Below are 14,294 nucleotides of genomic sequence, written 5' to 3' on the forward strand. Positions count from 1 at the left end.
CCATCTAACTAGAATTTACCTCAAAAAACTAAGGAAAAAAACTGGGATATACATCAGTGGATGACCTAGTATGTGTAAGGACCTGGACTTATTCCCCAGCACTACCCCCTCACCCAAAAAGAAAATGATTAATTGCTGCTTGGTCCATGACTGGTGGATTTGCAAGCCTGCACCAGACAATTGGAGGCAATGGAAGTGGAAGACCGTCGGTGTTGGAAGAAGAGACTGCCCTTCCTGAAGTGGTGATCAGATGGGGCTTCTCTTCCCATGCAGAGAATAAACTGGATAGCTCAGTTCCTTCTTAGTAGTCGTTCACTGCTAACAGTCAGCAGAGCTACATGTAAAATAAACATTGTCTGTTGAACATGAGAAAGCATGCAGGCTGCACAGCCTGCCCTGTTGGGTCAGGGAAAGTGCTTTGAAGATGACAACTGAGCTAAGCTAAATCACCAAGATTAAGTCAGAACAAGAGATTAAGAAAGGCAGTGGGGGTAGAGGGCTGGGGCCAAGGGATTAGCATGGGGCAAGGCACAGGGGCATGACCCAATGTGGAGAGTGCAGGAAACTGCAAATGGTAGGTTTTGCTGGATTGGGGAGACTTAAGAGGGAATAGGAGGGAGAGGTAAGTTGGTAAACAGTTACAAAGGATCTGGTGTGCTGTACTGAGGAGCTGACTTTGTCCTGAGGGCAACAGAGACCATTGAAGAACCTTGAGCAAAAAGAAGTGGTCAGATTTGTGTTTTAAAACCTGGGTGACTGGAACAGGGAAGAGGGACCAGAGGAAAGGTTTTATGCTAATAATGCCCAGACTTCATTCTGTATCATTTCCCACTAAAAGGAACCAGAACTCTGGAGAAATAATACTAAGAGGTCTGTAGCAGGAAATGTATGAAATTAGCCTAGAATATAATACTATGTCAGAAAGCAAGCTATCAGAGATGAATAGCATTATCATTCAAAAGGACTTGGGGGCCAAATTAAAGAGGATGCTACTTGCCAAAGATGGGTTAATTTGAACATTGGTAGCAGTTGAATAAATGTTTTAAATCTGTAAATTCATGATTATATTTTAAAAATATTTTAATGGTGGTAGGCCTGGTATCACATGCCTATAATCCCAGCTACTCAAGAGGCTGAGGCAGGAAGATCGAAAGTTCAAGACTAATCTGCACAATTTAGCCAGACCCTGACTCAAAACAAAAAAGAACTGAGACAGTAGTTCAGTGGTAGATTGCCCCAGGTTCAACCCCCAATACCGAAAAAAAAAGTAAATATAAGTTTCTTTCAATAGTGATATTTTAACTAAGCCATGGCACCTGCCTGTAATCCCAGATATTCAAGAGGCTGAGGCAGGAGGATTTCAAGTTCAAGGACAGCCTCAGTAACAGACCCTGTCTCAAAAAATAAAAAGGGTTGAGGATATAGGTAATTCAGTGGTAGGGTCCTTTGTCTAGCATGTGTGAGGCCCTGGGTTTGACGCCCAGCATTAAAAAAAAAAAAAAAAAATGTTTATTGTCAAACCACTGTGGCAAAGCAATAGATAACTAAGACAAATACTAGATAGTTGATGATATTAAAGAAAAACTGTTCCTGCATAGTGCTAATGATGTTATTGTGATTATACTCCTCAAAAGTTATCTTTTAAAGTCAGTTACTGGGTTGGGGAGATAATTCAGTCAATAGAGTGCTTGCCTTGCAAGCACAAGGCACTGGGTTCAATCCCCAGCACTGCAAAAAATAAAAAAATAAAAAAAAAATAAGGTCAGGTACTGAAATATTTGTGAATGAAGGAACATGATGTAGTATTTAGCTTTCTATTACTGTGACAAAATACCTGGGAAAACTGAACTTAAGGACAGTTTTATTTAGCTCATGGTTTCAGAGCTTTCAGTCCATGGTCAGTTGGCTCTGTTGCCCTTGGGCCTGTGATGAGGCAGAACACCCTGGCAGGGAGCCCATAGCACAGCAGGCTCTTTATCTCATGGTGGCCAGGGAGTAAAATGAGAGACAAGAAGGGGTAGAGTCCAAATATCCCCTTTAAGGGCGTGCCCCTGATGACCTTACTTCCACTAGGTTCCACCTCTTAAAGGTACATATCAGTAGCCCCAGGCTGGTGACCAAGACTTCAGTGACTGACCTTTCTGAGACATAGAAAATTCAAACCATAGCTGGGTTCCTGTAATCCCAGTGATTTGGAAGGCTAAGGCAGGAGGCCAGCCTTGGCCACTTAGCAAGACCCTCTCCCAAAATTTTAAAAAAAAAAAGGACTAAGATGAAGTTCCAGGGTAAAATACTCTTGGGTTCAACAACAACAAAAAGTCCAAACCCTAACCATGATATCTGACATTTGCTTCAAAATAATGCAGCTGGGTGGTGGCAAAGTGTGGAGGGTATAGAGAAAATGAATGGTATTTATATGAATAATATAAAATGAGTTTATATTGGTTGTAGATGTATTTATATTGGGCAGTAGACGTATTTATTCTACTCTTCTACCTATATGTTTTGGAAAAAAATTTTTTTTTATGGTGCTGGGGAATCAAATCCAGAGTCACATGAACACTAGGCAAAAATTCTACCACTGAGCTATGTCCCCAGCCAAAATACTTGAAATTTTCTGTAACAGAAAGTTAAAAAGCAACAAAAGGTGAAATGGTCCAGGCATGAGAGAAACCAATCTGAAGTCAAGTAGTAGTCATAAGGAAGGAGAAGAAACAGTGGACTAAAATATTCTGGAGGTAAAAATCTCTGGCTCTTGGTGCTTAATTAGCTATGGGAAGGTGAGAGAGACAACAGAATCAAAGATGACTCTCAGGTGGCCTGTATGGTCCCACCAGCTACTGGTCCTCCTAGGGCCTAATTTTCCCATGTGTCAGATGTACGTAATAACATAGAGGTAATAACCACCTAGAACTATTGTGAGGATTAAATTAATTAAAATAGTAAAGAATTTAGAAAAATGCTTAGCACACAACAAAAATCTCTAAGTGTTAGCTCTTCCACAGGGAGACTCAGGACTAGGAATGAGATGATAGTTTTGGCTCTGGACAGGTTGAGATTGCAGTGCTGTGGGACACCAATGCAGATGCATAGGAATGATTCTGAAGCTAAGGGAGAAGCTAGTGTAGAAGCATGATGATCTGGCACATTTAAAACCATAAAATATGCTGGGCTTGGTGACACATATCTGTAATCTCAGTGTCTTGATTGGCTGAGGTAGGAGGATATAGTTTCAGTTCAGTTCAGCTTGGCCAATTTAGCAAGACTCTGTCTTAAAATAAAAATAAATGAATAAAAATGACTGGAGATATATCTCAGTGGTAGAGCATCCCTAGGTTCAATCCCCTGTACCACAATAAACAAATAAGTAAACAAATAAAACCATAAAAAATGAGTTAGCTTGGCTGGGAATGTAGCTCAGTGGCAGAGCCTTTGCCTAATATGTATGAGGCCCTATGTTCAATTCCAGCACCACAAAACAAGACAACAAAAAATGAGTTAGCTCCTGGAACCAGCTCTTTGCCCAGGAAGATATACAAATGGCAAGTTCAACATCATCAGACATTAGAGAAATGTAAATTAAAGAAGCAATGAGCCCAGTGTGGGCTCCCCTGCTTTTTGGGAGACTGAGGCAAGAGGATCACAAGTTGGAAGCTAGCCTCAGCAAATTAGTGAGACCCTGTCCAAAAATAAAAATTAAAAGGAGGACTGGGGATATAGCTCAGTTGGTAGAGTGCTTGCCTCATAAGTACAAAGCCCTGGGTTCGATCCCCAGTACTGAAAAAAAAAAAAAAAAAAAAGAAAAGAAATTGAAAGGACAAGGGATATAGCTCAGTGGTAGAGCATCCCTGGGTTCAATCATAAGTATCAATCAATAAATAAAGGGACAATGAAATTCTCCTGCACACCTATTAGAATGCCTAAAACTTAAAAAATAGTGGTAATACTGAGTACTAGCAAGAGGGTGGAACAACCGAATCTCTCCCATGTTCACTGGAAACAAGGTAAAATAGGTAAGCCTCTCTGGAAAATAGTTTCACAATTTATTTTACTTTTTTGTGGTATCAGGGATTGTACCCAGGAGTACTGTACTACAGCCCATTTTTTAGTTTTTATTTTGTTACATTTAAAAATATACATATTATATATATATTTTTTAGTTGTAGGTAGACATAATACCTTTATTTTTTAATGTGGTGCAAGGCTCAAACCCAGGATCTCAAGCATGCTAGGTGAGTACGCTACTACTGAGCCACAACCCCAGCCCTTTAGTTTTTATTTTGAAACAAGCTCTTGTTAAGCTGTGGAGACTGGCCATGAATTTGTGATCCTCCTGCTTCAGTCTCCTGGGCAACTTCTTATAAAATCAGACATGAAAATCATTCAACCCAGCAATTGTACTACTGGGTATTTATCCTAGAGAAATAAAAGTTTGTGTTTACACAAAAGCCGTACATGAATGTTCTGAGAAGTTATATTTGTTGTCACCTAAAACTAAGGATGAACAAAGTGTAAATTCACACAATGAACAATGCAGTATTCTGCAATGTGAGGAATGAATCATATTACATGTGACAATTTAGATGGATCTGAAGTCATTATTTTGTGCTCTTAATAAAACTGAACTGAGGTTCCATTGGGAACCCCAGGAACCTCATCATTGAAGAAGCATATGGAAACCTTTTTCAACTACCTAGGAAGCCTTCTGGCTGGTTAGAGGAGCCCCTTCTGGGGCCTTCATTGCACCTCTGCACTCCCTCACAGCACTGCTCACATTCTCCTGTGCCCACCCAGGACTCCTCAGCCTCACCCGCTAGGGGCTATAATCATCCCTGGATACCCAGTCAGTGTTGCATGCCTACTGAGCGCCTGATGAATGTTTGTGGTAGAATCATTGCAGGAAGTGAAGGAACAAGAGAGGCAGAGTGTAGGGAGTGGGAGGAATGCCACCTTCAGAATGTCCTGACCTCAGATGGGTCAGAATCTGTCCTGCTGCCTTGTCAACCCTATCTACCTTGAGGCTGGCTGTAGGAAAAGTCCCCTAAGATGCCAGACTGGCAAGCAGGACTGTCAGGGTAGTCCAGGAGAATCAGATGGGACAGGAGGAGTTTATGTCCAACTCCATATATTCATACTCTCTGTTCAAATCCTGTGGTGGGCATGGGAAGTTGGTAGCCAGCATTTGGTCCTTTGGTCACAAGTAAAGGGGTGGGGGTGGGGGGCTCTGTATTTTTGTCTTCTAACCACAGGGTGGCAGTGCAGCCTTGCAAACCTCTCAGATGGGTGCTGTCTCCATTGCCACCATCTGGTGGTAATATTTTTCTAATTACTTTGTAAGAATATTATGTTATTATTTTTAAAATTGTTGTTGTTGTTAGACTGAGGATTTAACCCTTTAACCCAGGGGTGCTCTACCATTACATGTCAGCCCTTTTTAAGACAGATAGGGTCTCGCTAAATTGCCCAGGTAGGATTCGAATTTGCCTCAGCCTCTCTAGCAGCTGAATTGCAGGTGCACCCCAATTACAGGTTCCGGGTTTAAGATGTCTTTTTTTTTTTTTTTTTTTTTTTTTTGGTACTGGTTATCCAACCCAGGTCTTCATGCAGGCTCAGCAAGTGCTCTACCACTGAGCTATATTATCAGTCCAAGGAATAATTTTTTTTTTAAAGTTTAGAGAATCAAGACAGAACCTATGTGATAAGCTCATATTTGCTATTTTAAAATAACTCCTGTGAATTCTCCTGCATTAGGGAAGGCTCCCAGTGCTACCTAGTTGGCTTCCACAGTTCAATACCAGAAGCATGATTTCCAGATGGCTCCTGTAGCCTGAAGGAGCCCAGCTGCCTTCGTGTACCAGGCCCCGCCCACTCCCTCTCCTGCATAAATGATTTACCATCTTTCAGAGACTTGTCCTCTCCCTTCGTACCCACATCATTTTAGGGTACACCAGTCTTCCTGAGGCTGAGCTTCTTAGTGTCCTCCAGGAACTTTCACCTCTATCTCACTTCAGCCAGCTGCGTGGGATGGGAAACTCTCCTCTGCTACTTTCTGACCTCAAGCACAACCACATCTGGCTCTGGCACCCTCTCACCTGTTGGTGTCACCTCCCTTTTGCTGTGATTTTTTTTTTTTTTTGGTATCAGGTTAAGTACCCAAGTATGCTTAAAAACAGCCAACCCCATTTATTTTTATTTATTTTTTAAATATATATATTTTTAGTTGCTAATGAACCTTTATTTTATTTACTTATTTATTTATATGTGATGCCGAGAATCGAACCCAGTATCTCACACATGCTAGGCAAACACTACCACTGAACCACAACACAACACCCCCCTACAATTTATTTATGGTGCTGGGGATTGAACCCAGAGACTTGTGCACGTGAAGCAGGCACTCTACCAACTGAGCTATTGAGACAGGGTCCAACTAAATAGTTGAGGCAGGCTTTGAACTTGCAATTCTCCTGCCTCAGCCTCCTGAGTCATTGAAATTACAGGTGTACACTGCTTTGCCTAACTTCTGTTGTGATTTTGAATGTACTCTAGAGACCAGCTGCCTGGGCTTGAATCACAGATCTTCTATAAATATATATATATATATATATATATATATATTTATATACATTTTTTTTTTTTTTTGGCAGTGCTGGGGATTGAACTCAGGGCCTTGTGCTTGCAAGGCAAGCACTCTACCAACTGAGCTATACCCCCAGCCCAGAATCACAGATCTTCTACAGACAAGCTTTGCCTTGGGAAGGTTATAGGAACCTTCTGATCCTCACTTTGCCATATTAAAATGGGGATAATGAGCTGGGGATGTGACTCAGTGGTAGAGCACTTGCCTAGCACGTTTGAAGCCCTCGATATAATAGCAATGGAAAAAAATGGGGAGGATAACAATAACATCTATCTAAAAAGGTTGTAGCAAGAATTAACTGAGTGTGTGTGTGTGTGTGTGTTTGTGTGTATTTCAGAAGAGTGCCTGGCACACTGAAAATGTTATATGTGTATTTGGTATTATATATTATCACTGTTATTACTGTTTAAGTTGGAGGCTATGGATAATTTTATCTCGCCTCTCACCAGGCACCTCAATTCTCTTACTAGCAAAACCTATCTATAGATTGAAGTAGGCATTTGCACCTGCTAAGAGAAGCAATAGCAACCACAAAAGTCCCACTTCCCTGAAAACAGGTACCTTGGAGATCCCTGGGCTTCAGCCTCTACTGGGCTCCAGGCTCCTTGAAAGAAAATCCTGATCAGTCTTTAGCCTCGCCCCCTCGATTCAATCTGCAGCATTCAACTCTTTTTCACTTTCCCTATCCACACAGTACAAAATCAAAGGCTCAAAGAGCACAGTGAAATTAGGAGTCCCTCTGTGGCAAATTGACAAACCTGGCCAGTATGATTTGTAACTCTTCCCCGTGATTTGTGGTGACCCCTCATGGTCCACACGCCAGTCCTCAAATAGCTCTGCATGTTCCTGTTTCCGTTTCCTGAAGCACTGTGGTCCTTCATCAGCAAAGGCCCGATGGATGGATTTGCCCTCTTCAAATGCTCCCCTGCCTTCCTGTGGCAGCAGTCCTGACTCTCCCTTGAGGAAATTACTCTCCCTGCAGCACTTCTTAGCAGGTGTAGCTTTCTATCCCTCATCCTTTGTGCCAACAGGTCAGTGGGGGTGGTAGATGCCTTCACGCACTTCAGTGCTGCTTTCGTACCTCTTTTCCCTAAAATCCCTAACTTTGCCTTGTGTCCATGGTCTGTACCACCCAGTATGCCTCCTTCCACTCATCTACCAATCCCTGGGCTACTTCCTCTCATTTCTTGAAAGTTTGACTCCTGCCTTATTGTCTTTCTCTCATAATAATTCTATCCCAATTTTTAGAGATTTCAGTTTGCACATAGATGAATTCCCCCAACACCATAGCCTCTCAGTTCCATGCTCTCCATGCTCTCCTCTTCTCTGGTGACCTCTCATGGTCATAACTCTGGTCCTGTCATTATTCATAACTACAACCTCTCTGCATGAGCCTGCTAGGGCTACTGTAACAAAGTACCATATGCTGGTGGCCTACACAACAGAAACTTATTGCCTCACTGTTCTGGAGACAGAAACTTGAGATACAGGAGTTGTCAGTGTTGGTTCTTTCTGAATGCAGCAAGGGAGAATCTGCCCAGGCCTCTCACCCAGCTTCTGGTGGTTGCTGGCAACGTTGTAGATGCATCACCCCTACCTCTGCTTCATCTTCCCATGGTGGCCTCCCTGTATGTTGTGTCTAATTTTTCCCTTTAAATAAGGATGCCAGTCAAATTGGACTAGGGCCCAGTCAACTGACCTCATTTTAACTTGATTATGTTTTTAAAGATTCTACTTTCAGATAAGGTCCCCTCCTCAGATTCTGTGGGTTAGGACTTCAGTATCTTTTGGAGAAGAGAAAACAATTCAACCCACAACATGCCTCATACTCTCGATTTCATGCATCCCACCTCTGACCACCACTTCATTTCTTCCCAACTTCTTTCTGACTCATTCTCACTACTCTTCTCTCTCTGAAATTCCTTTGATTCCACCAAGACCTCCAACGGATTGATTCTGTCTCCTTCATGCCCCTTCCTTTCCTGTCCTCTCTTCCCTCTTTATGCAAGTTAAAATCTAAAGTCAATTAATAGACATACTGTCTTGCATACACCTTAGATTCCCTTGCTCACTCTCTCTCCTTTGTCATATGCACTTGGCAAATTGCCAGCCCTGGCTAATCCAACTCACTGCCTATTCTGTGTCTAGAATGGATGGAGAACAGAACAAACACAGTTATGTTTGTAAGACTCCTTTAAATTCCTAATTGCCTCAAGTGGATCCTTTGGGCTGTGTGGTAATCCTACCACCTTTCCAGTTCAGTCGTTTTTTTTTTTTTTTTAATTTAAGGTATTGGGATTGAACCCTGGGCCTCATACACGCTCGGCAAGTGCTCAAATGCAAGTGCTCTACTACTGCGCTATGTATCCCCAGGCCCCAGTCACTCTTTTGAGTTAGGTGGTTACTCGTATTTTCTCCTTTCTTCTCAGACTTCCAATATCTCCTTCCCCCATCCTTCCTCTTAGCTGATGTTCTTAATTATTTCCTTGAGACAATGCAGCACAGAGGTACTTCTATAAGTAGACACCACAACCTATACCCGAGTCAGTGCCTTCCTCCTTCCTGTACCCAGGTATACTGTTTAAGGTCACTTGTGCACTGGAGCCCAGTTCCCTTTTCTTTCTTCTGCATCATCAAATTGTCTCTATTTTATTATTCTCAAACATATAAGAACATACTTTCATGGGGTCCAGTGGTGTGCACCTGTAATCCAGCAATTTGGGAGGCTGAGATAGGAGTATTGTTTGAGCATAGGAGTTTAAGGTCACCTGGACAAAGTACTGAGAACCTGTCTCAAAAACAGCAAACATGAGGCCCTTGTTTCAATCCCCAGTTCCCCTGCAAAGCTTTAATTTCCTCTATGTTTAAGAAACCCTCTCAACTGGGCATGATGGCACATGCCTGTAATCCCATGCCTGCATCTCAGTGCCTGAAATTACAGGTGTGTGCCACCATGCCTGACCTGATGGCCATTCCTGATTTTGATGGTCTTGGGGATATACAGGAAAACGCCCTTGTTTGGAGAAAACAAACACTGATGTATTTGAAGTGATGGGGCATCAGGTTGGCAGCTTCCTCTCAAATAGTTTAAGAGAAAAAAAAGTTCTTTGTACTGCCCTTGACACATTTATATATGAGACAGTTTCAAAAGTAAGACTTAAAAACTTTAAAACCCGCTGGGCACAGTTACATGCCTATGATCCCAGTGACTCGGGAGACTGAGGCAGGAGAATTTCAAGTTTGAGACCAACTTCAGCAATTTAGTGAGGGCCTAATAACTTAGTGAGATCCTGTCTCAAAACAAAAAAATAAAAAGGGCTGGGGATGTGGCCCAGTGGTCAAGACCTCCTGGGTTCAATTTGCCACAGCAAAATAATGATAATATAATAATAATAATAATAATAATAATAATAATAATAATAATAAAAGGTAGTTTCTCTTTAAAAAAATTAAAACCTCACCAGGCATTGGATACATATAATCCCAGTAACTTGGGAGGCTGAGGCAAGAGAATTGCTTGGGTTTTCTTTTTTGGTGGGGTGGGGCAGTAACAGGGGATTGAACTCAGGGGCACTAAACCACTGAGCCACATCCCCAGCACCATTTCATATTTTATAGAGATGGGTCTCACTGAGTTGCTTAGCACCTTGCTTTTCCTGAGGCTGGCTTTGAACTGGTGATCCTCCTGCCTCAGCCTCCCAAGCCACTGGGATTACAGGCATGCACCACCATGCCTGGCCTAGAGAATGGCAAGTTTGAGGCCAGCCTTAGCAATTTATCAAGCCCTGTTTCAAAATAAAATAAATAAAGCTGAAGATGTAGCTCAGTGGGAGAGTGCTATCCTACCATGGGTAAGACCCTGGGTTCAATTTCCAACATTGCAGAATAAAAAAGAAAGAAATATTAAAGCCTCATTTCTTTCTTTCTTTTTCTGATACTGGGAATTGAATCCATGGGTACATTACTACTGAGCTGCATCCCCAGCACTTTTTTTTTTTTTTGACTCAGGGTCTACGTTGTCCAGGCTGGCCTTGAACTTGCGATCCTCTTACCTCAGCCTCTGAGTAACTGAGATTCTAGGCATGTACCACCATGCCTGATTGAAACTTCACTTTTGACTGTCTTCCTCTCTCACTCATTTTCTCTACCTCTTAACCGAGTTGTCTATTCTCCAATTCTTTCCCATTTTCTTCTGACATACTGCAAACAGCTTACATTTCTACCACTGTTCTTGTTAAGGTCACCAATGACCTCCATGCTAAATTCAAAAGACAATTTTAATCCTCAGTTCACCAGATATGTCAGCAGAATTTGACACCAGAGAATTTATTTCTTCTTGAAACATTTTCTTCACTTACATCCAGAACCCCACATTCTCCTGGTACCACCTTTTCTATCTCATTTGCTGTTTCCTCCTCATTTCCTCTGACCTCTAAAGAATAGAGGATCCTAGAGTTCAGGACTCAGATCTTTCCTCTTCTCATTCCTTTGGCGATCTCATCCAGTCCTCTGGTTTTAAATAACATCCACATGTGATGACTTATTAATTTATATCTTCAGTTTAGACCTCTTTTCTAAACTCTGGATTTCTGTAACCAACTGCTTATTCCAAATTTTCCTTTGGATGTTGTCCAATAAATATCTCAAATTTAACATGTCAACACTTAACTCCTAATCTTTCTTTCCCCAAGTCTGTTCTCTCCACAGTCTTCCCTAAATCAACTGATGGCAATGTCACCCTTCCAGTTGCTCTAAACCTCTTGGAGTTATCTTAGCTCTTCTTTCCCTCACATCAATTACATTCAGAAACCCTATTGTCCCTTTTCCTTTCCGTTTGGCGGCAGCCATCAGGTGAGCCAAGATGGGTGCATACAAGTACATTCAGGAGCTATGGAGGAAGAAGCAGTCGGATGTGATGCGCTTTCTTCTGAGAGTCCGCTGCTGGCAGTACCGCCAGCTCTCGGCGCTCCACAGAGCTCCCCGCCCCACCCGGCCGGACAAAGCGCGCAGACTGGGGTACAAGGCCAAGCAAGGTTATGTCATATATAGGATTCGTGTGCGTCGCGGTGGCCGCAAACGCCCAGTGCCTAAGGGTGCGACGTATGGCAAGCCTGTCCATCATGGTGTTAACCAGCTAAAGTTTGCTCGAAGCCTTCAGTCCGTTGCTGAGGAGCGAGCTGGACGCCACTGTGGGGCTCTGAGAGTCCTGAATTCTTACTGGGTTGGTGAAGATTCCACATACAAATTTTTTGAGGTTATCCTCATTGATCCATTCCATAAAGCTATCAGAAGAAATCCTGACACCCAATGGATCACTAAACCAGTCCACAAGCACAGGGAGATGCGCGGCCTAACATCTGCAGGCCGCAAGAGTCGTGGCCTTGGAAAGGGCCACAAATTCCACCACACTATTGGTGGTTCTCGCCGTGCAGCTTGGAGAAGGCGCAATACTCTCCAGCTCCACCGTTACCGCTAATATAAGTATGATGTTTGTAAAATTCATACCTAATAAACAATTTAGGACAGTCATGTCTGCTTAAAGGTGTTATTTGTCTATTAAAACTAGTCTGCAGATTATTTCATGAATGCTTTGTCAAATTATGGAATTTAAAGTGCAATAATGTTTGAAGACAATAAGTGGTGGTGTATCTTGTTTCTAATAAGATAAACTTTCTGTCTTGCTTTATCTTATTAGGGAGTTATATGTCAGTGTTTAAAATATACTCTGTGGTATAGTAGGTGTCAAATTCCTTAAAAGAGGAAAAAAAAAAAAAAAAAAAAAAAAAAAGAAACCCTATTGTCTCTATGACTCCACCTGGTCAGGTTACCACCATCTCTCATGGGGGCTACTGAAGAGACCTCCTTAGTAGTCAACTTCCATACTTGCCCTCTAGTCTATCCTCATCACTCTGTGTGTTCCTTATTGTACTCCAAGTAAAAGCCACAGTCCCCACCTGGGCTGCAAGACCCTACATGATCTCTTACTCCTACTAAGTTGGCTAAGAATAAAAAGTTTGATAATGCTCAATGGGTGGAAAATATGGGGAGGTAATTCCACTTACGTTGTTGATGGGAATGCAATTTATTTATTTCTATAAAAAATAAATTAAGCATACTCTATGACCCAGGTATTCTATTTATAGGAATTAATCTTATGCAAATACAAAAGTACATGTGTTTCACTGCAGCATGTTACAGCAAAACAAATACAGTGTGCCATGCAATGGAATGGAGTACCATGCATGATAACGGAGATTCATGGACTTTGGAAGGACCACCAAAATATTAAACACTAAAGGGAAGCATCAGATCAATTAACTATAATGTCCTTGTTAATAAAAGATAAACATAAATATGCTGTGTTTGTGCATTTTTTAAAAACATCTGAAAAGATTACCAACTAACTCAGGTTGGTCAGGGGAGTGAGAGAGAGTCTTGTTTTTTTTTTTTTTTTTTTTTTTTTTGAGACAGGATCACCTGAAGGTGCTCCAGCTGTCCTTGAACTTGTGATCCTCCTGCCTCGGTCTTCTGAGTCACTGGGATTACAAGCATGCCCCACCATGCCTGGGACAAACATGTACTTTTAAAATTTGTACATCTAATAATTCTTTAAAGTTTTTAAAAAAGTTCTTCCATACCCCTGGATCATAGAAATGCTCCTATATTTACTTCAAATTCATGTGGTTTTAAAAAAAATGATTTTTATGCTTGAATGAATTCAGGATGACAAATCAGGAGTACACATCTGGAGTTTGATGTGGAGTGTGATTCTTTTTTAAGTCCTTTTTTGATAAAGAAAACAAAACAAACTATTTGTAGAAAATCTAGAAAAGGGTAAAAAAAATAAAATAAAACCATTGGCAACCTAGAGAAAACCTCGGTTAACATTTTTAAAGTCATTTCCTTCAAAAGGCAAAGTGCCCAGTGGAGTGGAACCTACATCTTCTTCATCTTGTGCAGATGCCTTGAAACCTTTTGTGGGATGGGCAGGTATATGGCAGTTTTGGCTTCGTTTGGGAAGCCCAGCAGAAAAGGTCTTATACAATGGTTAAAGCAAACATTTGCCCATTGGGATGTGTGTGTGTGTTTTGTGGTACTGGGGATTGAGCATTCTACCACTGGGCTACATACATCCCCAGCCCTTTTGAGTTTTTATTTTTATTTTTTAAAAATATTTTTTGATGTTGACAGACCTTTATTTTGTTCATTATTTATATGTGGTGCCAAGATTTGAACACATTGCCTCACACATGGTAGGCAAGTGCTCTACCACTCAGTCGTTTAGTTTTTATTTTGAGAAAGGGTCTTGCTATGTTGCTGAAAATTTGCAGTCCTCCTGCTTTAGCCTCTGGAATCACTGGGATTACAGGCATGTGCCACTGTGCCCAATAGCGGAACCCTGAAGTGCAAGAAGAAATTGGATTCCCTAGAGTTTTTTTTTTTTTTTTTTTTTTTTTTTTTTGAGACAGGGTCTCGCTAAGTTCCTGAGGCTGGCTTTGAACTTGTGACTTTCTGCCTCAGCCTCCTGAATGGCTGGAATTACAGGTGTGTGCCACCACACCCAGCCCTAAAGTGTCTTTAAAAGTCACTTGCAAGTCCTCCTCTACACAATTATTTCAGACAGAACACTAGTCTGTGTGGAGAGCATAGAGTC

General features: G+C 41.6%; 1 protein-coding gene across 1 annotated transcript; it reads left to right on the forward strand.

Moving 5' to 3' along the window:
- The first annotated feature begins 11,468 nt into the window (after positions 1 to 11,468).
- On the forward strand, positions 11,469 to 12,169 carry LOC306662608 (large ribosomal subunit protein eL15). Its single transcript, XM_079142476.1, has one exon. The coding sequence runs from the start codon at positions 11,502 to 11,504 to the stop codon at positions 12,114 to 12,116; it is 615 nt and encodes a 204-aa protein (XP_078998602.1). The 5' UTR covers positions 11,469 to 11,501; the 3' UTR covers positions 12,117 to 12,169.
- The last annotated feature ends 2,125 nt before the right edge of the window (positions 12,170 to 14,294 follow it).

The sequence above is a fragment of the Sciurus vulgaris genome, assembly GCF_902686455.1.
Source record: "Sciurus vulgaris genome assembly, chromosome: 5".
Taxonomy (NCBI): Eukaryota; Metazoa; Chordata; class Mammalia; order Rodentia; family Sciuridae; genus Sciurus; species Sciurus vulgaris.